General features: G+C 40.2%; 1 protein-coding gene across 1 annotated transcript in view; it reads left to right on the forward strand.

Annotated features, from left to right (window-relative positions):
* Positions 1-2,577: 2,577 nt before the first annotated feature.
* The window catches only part of SLC17A8 (solute carrier family 17 member 8), a 33,645-nt gene continuing 21,743 nt past the window's right edge, over positions 2,578-14,479 (forward strand). Inside the window, exon 1 of the mRNA XM_039914135.1 lies at positions 2,578-3,169. Within this exon, the coding sequence (XP_039770069.1) occupies positions 3,048-3,169 (122 nt within the window). The 5' untranslated portion in view covers positions 2,578-3,047. The remainder of the gene's footprint in view (positions 3,170-14,479) is intronic.

Raw genomic sequence — 14,479 nt, forward strand, 5'->3', positions numbered from 1 at the left:
GTCCACGTTTCCCTATTCCTCAAGAACCTCAAGTGGTTGCCCATCTACCTCTGCATCAAACAGAAACTCCTTACAATTGGCTTTAAAACTCAATCACCTTGTCCCCTCATCTCACCTAGCTCCTCTAAAGCCAACTAACTCACTGACCTTATCTTGCCACCGATCCTTCGCCCACATCCTGCCTCTGTCCTGGAGCTCTTCCCCCTTCATATATGATAGACCATCATTCTCCCTACCTTCAAAGTCTTATTAAAATCATATTTCCTCCAAGAGACCTTCCCCTACTGAGCCCCCATTTATTTCCTCTATTCCCTCTCCCTTCCGTGATGCCTGTGGACTTGGGTTTGGACAGTTTAAGCACTGGATGTTTGTTCACTTTACCCTCAATCCCATTTACATACAAATCTATAGTTAATTTTAATGTCTGTTTTTCCCTCAAACTTTGTAACCTCCCTATGGGCAGGGAACATGTCTACCCAATCTGTTGTATGGTGTTCTCCCAAGCCCTTTAGCACTGTGCTGCGCACACAGTTAGTGCTCAATAACTATGATTGATTAATACTATACCCCAGGATGTCAATTGGCCAGAGTCTAATGGAAGTGAAATATATTTTTTTTTGTAACAAAAAGCGTTATTGTGACTCATAACTTGGCAGCAGGAGAATGGTGCCATTCAAGATGGATGCTAACGTCTTGGAGAAACAGTACTTCCTTGCCTCAGGTGTGAGGTCCAACTAGGTGTTTGGTATGACTCTCCAAGGATGAACATATTCTTTGTGTGTGTGTGTCTGTGTGTGAGAGAGAGAGAGAGAGAGATTGAGATTGTTAGTCACCAAAACTAGGATAAAATGCTAAATTTGTGAAACTCCTACCAACTCAATCAGGTGTCTATCTCCTACTATAACCCACCCTACACACTTTGCTCTTCTAAAACCAATCTTCTCTCTGTACCGTGATCTTGACTGTCTCACCACCAATCCTTTGTCCACATCCTCCTTTCAGTCTAGAACTCCCTTCCCCTATATATCCAACAGTCCACCATTCTCCTCCCAATCAAAGCCCTCATAAAATCCCATTTCCCTGCAAAGACCTTCTCCCCTGACGAAACAAGCCTTCATTTCCCTTATTCACCCCTCGTATGTTGTATATGTTCTTGGAGTTGTATCCCTTAAGCACTTGATAATCTCCCCAGCCCCTTAGCACTTATGCTCTGCCATTTCCTCTAGCTGTGATTTATTTTAATGGCTGTCTCCCCCACTAGTCTGGAAGCTTCTTGTGGGCGGGGATAGAGTCTACCAACTCTGATTGTACTTTCCCAAGTAATTAGTATTTTGTTATGCACACAGTAAATGCTCAATAAATACCATGGGTTGATTGAGAGTAGAAGGGAGAACATGTGTTTACTCCCCATTTTACAGATGAGGAAACTGGGGCACAGACAAGAGAAGTGACTTGCAATAGGTCACACAGAAGGCAGGTGGCAGAACTGAGATTAGAACTCAGGTCTTCTTGACTCCCAGTCCCATGGTCTTTCCACTAGACCACACTGCTTGTTGCTCAACAAATGTTACAGTTATTCACTAGATTGTAACCACCTTGAGGGCTGACTTTTACGCCCCCAAATACATAACATACTGATTACATAGCGTAGAGATCGAGTGCTCAATAAATACCATAGATTGGATTTATTAACAGATAGAAGGTCCCTAACCTTAAACTGTCTCACGAAGAAATGGTTTCTGGTCAGAAGAGAAGCTACTATGGGGGGCTCAGAAGTTGTATGCGTGAGGAGCTCAATACGAAGTGATCGGTGATTAATATATAATATCAATATATTAAAAAAGAATTGACTAAATTGAAGGATAATCGGCATGGGAGACTCTAAGCAGAGCTCTGAGGAGTTAGCAGTATTTCCTCATCACCATCATTAACATCGTGAACATCATCTTTATCATTACAATTAAGTCATCAGTGCCCATCTGGACATAGCCCTGAAATTGGACTAAGAATTGGTCAGAGAAGATCCTGGAATAGCAAAAATCTTATTGAACCTACCTAAAACCTTGGAGCAGCCAATATTTTGTTTGGGTTTTTTTTTTTTTTAAGGATTCAATAGAATTCAGTTAGTTCTTGAAGAATGCCACAATATGGAGGCTACAATCCGACTACCCACCAAAGTGGAGTGCAGTAGGCCTCACGGTGATCTTGCTGACATTTTAGCTCAGTGCTTTAGAATACCATGCTTCACTTGGACACAGGTGCAACTAACTGCTTAACTGGGGGCAGGTCATCTGTGAAGGGAAGGGGATGTGATCCTAGTTTGGTAGTATTTCAGGAGCCTACTGGACGTGTTTGCCAGGGGCAACCCCTAGGCCTTAAAGGGGAGGGATCGGAGGAAATAGCTATCTAGTTTGGACTATCCGCCTCTGTGTTCTGTGCTGGTACTTGGGAAGAAAGAAAACCTGTAAATGTTTAATAAACTTTGCATCTGGGCGCTTGCTTTAGATGAGAGCCTATTTATAAACCTGAGTGGCTAGAGGACAGGTATTGTGTCTGTTACTATAGCATCCCTTTGCAAAGGATTCCAGGGCGAGAGCCTCATCCAAGCTTGGTAGACGATAGAGGGACTCAGCCTGATCATGTAAGGACGGGATTCATTGGGAACAAAAGGGGGAGGCTCTCGTTCTTGTTCGGAGCGGCTCCACGGGCAGGTACTAACCTCAGCATCTCCAGTTGCAGCCCCTGGGAGCAAGCTCCCTTTTTCAGACTGCCAGCCCCTCAGCCGACAGATGTGATAGCTGCCACTAAGCTGCTGCGGAGTCTTTAGTTTTGCCAAGGAGTTTTCCCAGCTTCACTGCAGTTTTCTCCCCATCGTCCTGCCCTGTTCTGGAAGATCTTGGTTGGATTCATCCCCTCAGCAACTACAGTAGGAATGATCATCTGAAGGGTCAAGAACGAAGGGTCAAGAACGGAAGTCCGAGAAAGCAATTTCCCCTTAAATGAAAAGTGAGACAATATGTTAGGCATTGTGAATAATTGTTAACTTAATGGAGCCGCAAGAATTCAACATGCCTTTCAAAAAGTTTGATACATTCAAAGAAAAATTCTTGAACCCTGGAAAGGAAGGAGTGAAGACTATGCTTGGGGAGTCTTTGGGAAGTTTACAAAGGTAAAATCTGATGAGAATTTCCATTGAGCTTAGTTGCTTTGTTACCTATATGTTTATTTCCTCTGGACAGAGTTTGGGTCATAATGAGTAAACAATATTTTAAATATAATTTTTTTAAATGGTTAAAGGCTTAATTTGGTAAGTGCCAGCGTTATGTAAAATGCACTCCACTTCCGTAACAGAACTTAAAGCATCCAGGTGATAATATTTTGGAATAAAGTCTAGGTAGGATTAAGTCAGGTAAAGACTTGGGAATATACTATTTGATGCTAATAAAGTGATGTGAACAATTAGCTTTCAGCCAAAATTCATTTGTCATTCCTTTGTTCAAATGATTTATATTTTCTTTATTTTGCGTAGCATTCAATTACTGGGGTTAAATGTTTTAAATTGTTTTTGCTCCAAATCAAAACTATGTAAATCATATCCAAAATGATTAATTTCCAAAGGAAAGGGTTCAGTTTTGTTTGAAGAAAGGACAAAAAACCAGCTATTCATTAGGACAGGAAAAAGTCACCATATTAAAACTGAAGCCAAGATTTTAAATAGTATATGATTTAAAAAATGGTTTGTTTCTACAAGAATATGAAAAACACAACTCTAAAATTAACTTATACTGGACTAGCTGTCAATGAAGATACTAGGTTTTAATAATGTATTCTTGGACTATTTTGAATATTGCAATTGTGTTTTTTTAAATTTCTGAATTTTGCGGGTGGGTACTAGCCTTTGAATTCCTAGTCTAAATGTAAGAATTAATGCTGCATTTTTCTATTTCAAAAAAATGCATTTATCTGCCTGATTTTATATATGTTTAAAGTTTTGCCTTCATAGGCTCTAAAATCTTTCTACTCCTTCTGAGCCTATAATCTTTAAATATCTGGGATCTGTACTTTTATCTGACTTATCTGATTTTTAAAATGAACATCCATATGCAAGCAGAAGGCATTATTTTGATTTTGCCAGGAAAATAAGGGGTAGTAATGCTAACCTGTATTTCTCAACTATATCCAGTTGGGTCTTCATTAACTTAGGGTCCTTGCTGGTTCTGTCCCAGATGAATCTCTAACTCTTCGTGAGCACTCAAATTAGATACCTGGGTTTGCTAGGGCTTGAATTTTTTTTTTATGAAAAAGTAAACCCCAGATCAGTTTTCTTTAGTATTTGAAATGTTAGCTCAGTATATTTATTCTTTCCGGATGCCAGCTTAGAAAAGGGAAACTTAAAATGCCTGGAGAAATTACTAAACAACCTAAGTATTGAAATAGTAAAATTTCATTCATCTCCACTGTGCCTTTCATGTGACTGTTCACTAGGTCCACATTACTTACTCCTAAAATAGCAGATGAGGGATGAATCAAGTAGTTTTATACCTGCTGAGCAGGGGAAACTGAGGTATGGGGCATTTATGTAAAGGATCATTCAAAACCTCACAGAAATTAGATTACAAGAGAGTAAAGGTTTCTTTCCTTCCTATTCCACCTATGGGTGGAGTTCTAAGTCCCGTCTCACTGGATGTGTCCCTGGATAAATGGTTGAATAGATTAACAAAGGTTTTAACCCATATATGCCGCCTCACTGCCACTTTAAGATTCCTTCATCCCTTATGTTATTAAACCCTTTATAGTCTGTAACAGGCTGGATCTGGACAATTTGAAGTGAGTAGGATTTATTTTTGCCCTGGGACAATGGGGCTTCAAATCACCAAGGCTGTTTTAGGTATATTTCAGGGTAAAAAGGGATAGTTATAAATTTACAAATATTTTATTGGTAACTGTGAAAATGATTTTCATCACAAAACCAAATTGCCTTTAAAGACGAAGCTGAAATGAGTTGCTTAAAGAATAAGTAATCTTCAAGAAATCTGAAGGATAACAGATACCTCAATTCAATTTTTATTGTTGTTATTATTTGGTTGTTTAAAGCACTAATTTGATGCCTAGGTAAAATGTGTACCACAGCACCAAAAATGAAAAACAAGGTAGGAATTCAAACAAAAGTAGTGGCAAATTGAAAGAGTCACCAGAGGAAAAAAGATTAACTTTTAAAAACCGAAAGCTTAGCCTACAATAAAAAAGCCAAGAAAAAGTAGCAGATTGAATGCATTCAGAAAATGATGTAGGCTAAAATGGAGACCAGACCTAATAATGGAAGGTTCTTCCATTATTCCAAAAGGAGTGCAGTCCTTTGATAATCATGGGGTAAATGGTGGACCGGGCATAAAAAGATAGCCAAATCAGTAAATCAGTCAATTGTATTTATTGAGCGCTGACCCGCTGCAGAGCACTGTACTAAGTGCTTGAGAGAGTACAGAATAACAGTGTAACAGACACATTCCTTGCCCACGACAAGCTTATGGTCTAGAGGCTTCTTTTTTGAGGAAGATTTTAGGAAGGCTTCTTTTTCTGTGGAAAATTGGCGTTGTGTAATATCGGGGCACAACTGAAAGTACCAGCCCAAATTGATAAACAGATGTTAGTAAATCCCCAGGTCAAGATGGTAACCATCCAAGAATTACAAAATGAGTTGGGGGAGAGGACCGGGCTCCTAAGGGCAGATCATGCCATAGTCAGCCTATAGAAGGGCTAGCAGAGGCTTAGATCAGAAATCTAAGAACACTGAAACTAGAAGGCATCTACCCGTTCGGGCAAATGATATCAATATATTAAAAAAGAATTGACTAAATTGAAGGATAAGTGGTCTCGATTAGTTTCTAGGAGGAAAAGCTGGAAATGATAGAGGAGAAAACTGGGAAAGCTAGAAGATTCAAGAAGGGTATTTAGGCAGAGTTTCATGGATTATGTAGTGTGGCGTTTCATGTTCTTAGGGAAAAGAGTTTAATGCCTTTTAATAAATTCGTAAGGAAAATAAAGTGAAATTAGATAGGTCCTCATTGATACTTGTAAATGTCGTATAGAAATCAAAATATGGAAATTTGGAATTCATTATTTAAAATGTGACTAATATGGGTTTGTACTCCATTTTAAGAGTTTATTCTCATCATATCAAATCTAAAACTAATGACTTTCTTTACATTTCCTGATTTGGATGTCATCCCAAACTTGGAACTCTCTTCTATTTCTTGATGGCTACTATTAATTCATGTTCCACCGTGGCAGACCATTTCAACATCTGCTAGAGAACAACAAAATTGGCATTTGCAGTCCCTTGTAGTGAAGCATTTTGGCACTATCTGATGCCTTTGATTAGCACTGACCAGACACTATTCTTGTCACTGTTCCATTATTTCAATGTTCTTAGTCGTTGACAGTACGGTAAAGACTGAGAGGTCCTGATGAATAGCTAATTATGAGCCTGAAATATTAAAGGAACTGTGAATAACGAGCCAGATTATGGAAATCACAGAGTGCGACTGAGCATAGTTGTAGAATTACCTTTGTTGAAGAGACAGCCATCTGTTCAAGACGGTTTAGAAACCGGCTGGTCTGCTGGCCAGGAAATGGCAAGAAAACCCGTGAGGTCCTAAGTAGTCTTTCTTCCTAAAATGTTTCCAGGAGAGTAAGTATTCTCTTGGAACTCCTTTGATCAACAAATTTACGTCCTTACTAAGGTAATAAAAATATAATTATGGTATTTGTTCATCGCTTACTATGTGCCAGTCACTATACTAAACACTGGAGTAGATACAAGCAAATCGGGTTGGACACAGTCCCTGTCCCACGTGGGGCTCACGGTTTTAATCCCTATTTTGCAGATGAGGTAACTGAGGCGCAGAGAAGTGAAGTGGCTTGCCCAAGGTCACACAGCAGACAAATGGTGGAGCCTGTGCTCTATTCACTATGCCATGCTGCTTCTTGGTCCTCACAACTGCAAACCCTGGCTTGTACTACCAAGCGATTCATCTTCTTCCCACTAAAAAGGATTTAAGGGAAAAAAAAAATTCCAGGAAGAATTTTCAGGCCCCATAAGCACCTGTATTTCTCCTCGTCCTCCTCATGCCCTTTCCTCGCCTCCTCCCGGTTCCTCCCCTACCCCGACTTTTTCGGTTTCATGTTTCTGAGTTCCAAAAGTATTGCCAGCTTTATGCTGTGACAACTACCGATCACCCAGTGGAGCACGGCTGCTTCCTTTCAGGCACTTGGTGACCATTTAGCATCTGAGGGCTGAGAATGCATTAGGAATGATAAAGGCTCCCATTACAAATGTGGGTGAGTCTTGGTCCAGTCATGAAGACTTTGGGACTAAAAATCTGCATGAGGAGTTGATTATAGTCCTATTGGTTTGCACAGTGCCACGAACATGCCCTTGTCCCTGCCAGCTACGTTGCTGCTCGATCAGTGGGTACAACAAGAGAAGCAGAAGCAGCGGCTCAGTGGAAAGACCCCAGGCTGGGGAGTCAGAGGTCGTGGGTTCTAATCCTGGCTCCGCCACTTGTCAGCTGTATGACTTTGAGCAAGTCACTTCACTTCTCTGAGCCTCAATTACCTCATCTGGAAAATGGGGATGAAGACTGTGAGCCCCACGTGGGACAACCTGATCACCTTGTATCCCCCATAGCGCTTAGAACAGTGCTTGGCTTATAGTAAGCGCATAACAAATGCCATTATTGTTATTATTAAGTGAATAGGCAGGCAGGGGTGTAGCATACTGTGAAGTGCCCACAAGAATTTTTTTTTTTAACCCAGTCAGACTAAAGTGACCACAGAACAGCACCTGTTATTGGGCAGGGATTGTCTCTATCTGTTGCTGAATTGTACATTCCAAGCACTTAGTACAGTGCTCTGCACATAGTAAGCACTCAATAAATACGATTGAATGAATGAATAAATTAACAGTGCCTTTGCACGGCCATAGTATCCCAATGTTCTCATGATTTCCTGGCATCCCAGTTTTTCTTTCAGGGAGAAAATTTAAGGCTTTTAAAACAAAAATTGAATTTTACAGACGCTGTGGTATTTGATAAAATTTTATTTTTACGCACCTATGAACAACATCTCTGCAGTTCCAGTGAGGCCTACATTAGCAAATTAGCCAAATCATTGAGGCCTAGAAATAGGCTTTTTCTTTATTTGTACACATTTTCAGTCGAAGGTGACTTTAGTGCCTAAATTATCCAGAAAATTGTCTCAATAATTCACTTCTTACATGTCTAAACACAGCCGTGGTTGCCACCAAGATAAGCACTTGCAAGGTTATTGTGATGCAGCACAAGATTGACACGAGGATACAGTCACTTGGGCTGGAAATGGGGCCTGTTTGTAGGTCACCTTTGTATGCACTAGACAATGTGCCAAACCCCTGCCCACCTATCCATCAGTCACATTTATAGAGTATTTACTGTGTGAAGAACACTGTACTACGTGCTTGGGAGAGTATAGAATAAGAGTTGATATGCACATTCCTTGCCACAAGGAGCTTACAGTCTAAGAAGGAAGAGAGACATTAATATAAATGCATGAATTACGGATATGTACGTAAGTGCCGTGGGGCTGAGGGAAAGGGTAAATAAAGGGTGCAGATTGACCAAACGTTCATTACACTCCGTGTCCTAGTGGAAACACAACACATCTGAAACCCAACAGTTTCTGTAGACGGGAGGGTCACTGTGGGCAGGGAATGTGTCTACCAACTCTGTTATATTGTACTCTCCCAAGCACAGCACAGTGCTCTGCACACACAGTAAGTGCTCGATTAGTATGATTGAGAGAGGGAAGATAGTACATTCACTCTTACGTACACTGTCACTATAATCAATCCTTTTATTCATTCAATCGTATTTTTTGAGCGCTTACTGTGCACAGAGTAGTATACTAAGTGCTTGGAAAATACAATTCAAATAGAGAATTCAAATTTAAATTCAAATTCAATTCAAATAGAGACAATCCCTGCCCACCATGGGCTCACAGTCTAGAAGGGGGAAGACAGACATCAAAACAAGTAAACAGGCATCAGTAGCATCAATACCGTGGTTTAGTAGAGAAGCAGCATGGCTTGGGAGTCAGAGAACGTGGGTTCTAATCCTGCCTCTGCCACTTGTCTGCTGAGTGACCCTGGTCAAGTTACTTAACTTCTCTGTGCCTCAGTTACCTCATCTGGAAAATGGGGGTGAAGACTGTGAGCCCCAAGTTGGACAACCTGATAACCTTGTATCTACCCCAGTGCTTAGAGCAGTGCTTGGCACATAGTAAGCGCTTAATAAATACCGTAATTGTTATTCAGCACATAGAACAGTGCTTGGCACATAGCACTTAAATGCCATTATTATTATTAATAATATAAATACATAGAATTATAGATATGTACATATCATTATATAGAGGTCGGCTCTTAGACCTGATGTCTCAGTACTCATCTTGAAGAGAGACACCATCCTCATATGGCACCAGAGAAAAGTTGATGTCTTTGAAAGTAAAGCATTGTAAAATCCAAAAAGGGGTTATCTATTCTCACTTAATTGGTGCTTCAGAAATTTTCTTTATCAGGGAGTATGTATGTGGATTTTGGGGGGAAAAAAGTGTTCACAGTTACAATGAACATTTGAACTGTAAGTAAATAGTTCTGGCAGCTCCTAAAGGCTAAAGAATGTAACTGATTAGCATTTCTTAAGTAATTAGACCACTGGAGCTGTAATGTTTCATAAGACAATTATGTATGTGAACAATGAACATTTACATTGTATAAATCCCAGAAAGAACATTAACCCACAGATAACAGTTACCTGTCCTTGGAGATAAAACAGTGACCAATTTTGCAGAAGCAAAAAAAAAAATGAAAAAGTTTAACGATGCTCTGCAGACAACTCCATAAGGAAAGAGGGCAAAATAAACAGCTACTAAGGTCGGTTAGAGTATTTCACTACTAAAGAAAGGAATTCTTTGTCTGTGGTTCTTAATTAATTTAGTACTTATTTCCATCCAGAAACAGTCATATCTCCCTTCCCAGAGGTTTTCTCTGAAGTCTACAAATACTAAACAACAAATAGACTTTTGAATTCCAAGTTACAATGGATGGATCAATTTAAACTTCCAGATGAGTCTCAGAATTCAGGTTCATCATCTAGTGTCTATAGGATTTGCCTTTCAAAATCCAATGTTCTTGTCAAATTGTAGATGCATCATATTCTGAAAGTACAGAAGCTAATGGGAATAAAATGGGTGAAAATAATTCAATATTTTAAAGGCAAACCTTTTAAATTGTTTTTATTGTTTTGAGAAGGAAATAGATGGGAAAGGTTTCCTTTCACTGGATTTTTTCCCTTGGAATTCTTTCAGGTTTCATCTGTGTTCAGAAAATCAATATGCAAAGTTAGCCTGAAGAGTTAGAAATAGATCAACTCTAATTTTTGGTTATTTTTTAATAGCTTTTAAGTTCCTTAAGACAAGGGACCATGGGTTTACTCATCTCACTTAATCCTCGTAACATTTCTTAAACAGCCATGTATATAGTGGCAATTTCATAAATATTTGTGGTGACGATTCACTAATTTTTTGGGGGGGCACCAGATTTTTTTATTAAAATCATGCTCCCTGGAAACTTTTTATTTGGGAGTTTTTAAATCAGTGTGGGTTATGCTATGTGGTGTCAGAATCTCCTTATTAAGATCTGTTAGCCGAGTTGGGAGAATATACCAGCCAGAGAGAAAGGTTTGACTGAAAGGTTTCCTCCATTTGCTTAGGAGGAACAAAGGACACATGCTGGAATGTAAAGCACAGAAGGAAGCAGATAGGTAAGGAAGAACCATTGGTGGAGAGCACTGGAGCTAACCAATTCCAAAATTATCATCATTATTACTGTTAAGTGCTTCTGATGTTCCAGGCACTGTACCTTAGTACAGCGGGGTAGATACAAGGTAATCAGGTCGGACACAGTCCCTGTCCCACATGGGTCACTGTCTTAATCCCCATTTTACAGATAAGGAAACTGAAGCACAGAGAAATTAAATGACTTGCCCAAGGTCACACAGCAGACGTGTGGCAGAGCCAGGATTAGAACCCAGGCCCATGCTCTTTCCACTAGACCACACTGCTTCTGATGCACAGTTTTGTTTTATGTGAAAAGCCACCAGAGATATCTGAAAAGTGGAGTTATTTATTCTGATCTGTGTTGAAATAAGATGATACGTGTAGGTGATTATAAGATAAACAGAGGTAAGGGAGAAAGAGGCCCGTTAGAGTAGTCCAGCTGGGTTGTGATGATTGTAAGCTTCAGCTAGATTGTAAGCTCTATTAGTAGCTCTGCACACAATAAATGCCACTGATGAAATAATTATCCTGGGAGGTGATTATAAAGATGGAAAAGGGGAGACGAGCCCGAGAGCTTTCATTAAGAAGGACTTAGTAGAACATAAAGTGTGGAGAAGCAGCGTGGCTTAGCGGAAGAGCCCGGGCTTGGAAGTCAGAGGTCATGGGTTCTAATCCCGGCTCCACCACGTGTCTGCTGTGTGACCTTGGGCAAGTCACTTCTCTGTGCCTCAGTTACCTCATCTGTAAAATGGGGATGAAGACTATGAGCCTCACGTGGGACAACCTGATGACCCTGTATCTACCCCAGTGCTTAGAACAGTGCTCTGCACATAGTAAGCTCTTAACAAATACGAACATTATTATTATAGAGATTGCTTGTGGGAAGTAATGAAAGAAGTCAAAGATATCATCATCACCATCAATGGTATTTATTGAGCATTTACTGTGGGCAGAACACTGTACTAAGCACTTGGGAGAATACAGTACAAAAGAGATAGTTGAAATGTTCCCTGCCCACAATGAATTTACAGGGTGGAGGATCACCAAAGTTGGGAGCTTGGGGAATAAGGAAGATGGAAGGAGTATTTTAGTGAAGATAAACCTAAGAATCAAGTCAGACAGGCGAAGTATTTATTGAGTCCCACCGTATGCAAAACACTGTATAAAACTCAGGCACCGTACTTTCTCAAACACCAACTTTGTATTGTAGAAAGACTTGCAAAGAAGAAAGCATCTGTTAGGCACACTCCAATCTGTGACTCTATTGGTTCGATGGACTTTTACCAAACACCTGATTTTTCACTTGGCTTTGTGCTACATTATGGCTCTCTGCAGTGCATGGAAGATACCCTCTTGGAACAGCTGAAGATTGATTTTTGGCCTGTTGTCTATATTCCGCTAGAATTATTCAGCTTCTACAAAGCTTACTTTAGATGGGGTATCTGCTTGAGAAAGTTATTTTCAGTCATCCGTTACATTACTATTATGGTTTTAGAAACATGGAGGATTCTGCTTTTATGTATCAACATGGTGCGTTGAGAATTTTAGACTCTTTAACACATTTAAGTGTAAAATATGGAGCTCTAGGTTTCTGTACTAGAGCCAGGATAAAGCCACCCGGGCCAAAAATTGCTGTCCCAGTGCTGGCAGCTTTCTTAGCTTTTGGCAACACAACTCCAGTACATAATCTCAAAGAAACGCTTTGGGGAACACTGTCAGGGCTTCACAGTGGCTGGCTCTGAACCACAGCTCACCCCCAGCTCCATTCTTATCCTCACCACCATAAATATATACGGTGAATTTATAATGTATATACATCTATATCAAGTTCTTGGAAAATCCATAGATAATTTGGGCTAAAAAACAATCCCTGCCCTAAAGGAGCTCAGTCTAGATTGGAAGCAGGGTAGAGGGTAGACAAACGTGGAAATCTTCAACTTAACACGAAGTATTTTCAGCAATAAATGGACTGCAGGGTGGCAAGACTGCTCAGAATGAAAAGGCTAGACTCCACATTCTCCTCCCTGCTTCACCCTCCTATGTCCCACGAGGCAGACTTGTTTTAGAGCTCAAGAAAGTCCTTTCTCTTTTGTACTCCCCAAGCACTGAGTAGAGTGCTCTTGAGAGTAAGTGCTCAGTAAATACTGACTGATCCATCTTCTGATTTTTTTTTCTTATTTATGGTAACAAGCTTGGGGAGGGAACTCCCAAAGCAGCCCAAATCTGATGTACTTCCTTTAACTTCTTACAGAGTACCAGGATCTGTATTTGTACATCTCCTTGCTGCATGGACTCGGTGTACCAGATGGGAAGGGAAAACTATTTTTTTTATGGTATTTGAGTGCTTACTATGTGCCAGGTACTGTACTAAGCCCTGGAGTAGATACAAGCTAATCAGGTTGGGCACAGTTCATGTCCCATATGGGACTCACAGTCTTAATCCCCATTTTACAGATGAGAGAACTGAGGCACAGTGACTTGCCCAAGGAACATAGACCAGTGTGGGAATTGGGATTAGAACTCAGGTCCTTCGGACTCCAAGCCCATGCTCTATCCACGAAACAATGCTGCTCCTCTTCCTCCTGCAAACTCCCTGTGGGATGTGATTGCAACCCTCTCTGAATTTCTCCAACTCTCTCAGGCTCAAAATTATTATTCTTAGCCTATTTGAGTACTCGTAGTATGGCTGTGAAATCATGACCTAACCCTGGTTATGTTTCATGGAGGTTTAGAATTTATGCTTCACTTGACCGTGAACATGCTTTTATTTTTTAACCATCCTGTTAACAGTTTCCGTTCACTCGTATAGCATCTATTGCAGCTGCATTTGAAAGGTTCACCTGTCTGTGGCTTTACATAAATCACGAAGCTGCTGTCCTTTGAGCAAATAGGAAATTTAGGACTTAATTAATGCATCTTTAAGACCCCTAGAGGCTTACCAGATATGATGGGTGTGATGGTTTCTTTGGTTCTCAACAGATGGAGTTCAGCTTGTATTATGATGACATGTTGTTGTTTCTGTAAACTGTTTAATTGTAACCTGAATTCTGGGAGCGAATAGTTTCCAGAAACCCTCCCCCTCTGGATCAGAGGAACGGTGAGCATTTAGCCCCTCCAAGGAAATGCCCTCAAAGGAAAGAAACCGCCACCAATGCAGCTAATGAATGTTTTCTCACCTTTTCTCAGAAGCATTTTGTTTTGCTCTGTAATCAACTTTGGAGACTAAAGAGGAAAGATAAAGGTGATTTGGGGATTTGAATAATTCACATCTGATCTTGATTAACAAGAAAAAGCCATAAATGTGTCCTCTCCCAAGGGCTGAGCTTCTCTTATCTAAATGAAATCCTTCAAGTGTCATCAGGTTGAGTCCTCCTGGTATTCATGGAAACACATATCTAGACAACTGTTGAAATCACATAAACATAACTCTTCTCGAGAGAAAAAAATAGCATCAACATTTTATATTACTAACATGGACATTGCAAAACTTTTACTTCCTCCCCCCATCCTTTATTTCATTCTCCCCTCCCCTTCCCTTTCTTTCACAGAAGAGTGCATACAGAGTTCTCTCTGTAAAAACTGTAAAAAGCACTATTAAAAATGTGTC

This window comes from Ornithorhynchus anatinus, chromosome 14 (genome assembly GCF_004115215.2).
Source record: "Ornithorhynchus anatinus isolate Pmale09 chromosome 14, mOrnAna1.pri.v4, whole genome shotgun sequence".
Lineage (NCBI taxonomy): Eukaryota > Metazoa > Chordata > Mammalia > Monotremata > Ornithorhynchidae > Ornithorhynchus > Ornithorhynchus anatinus.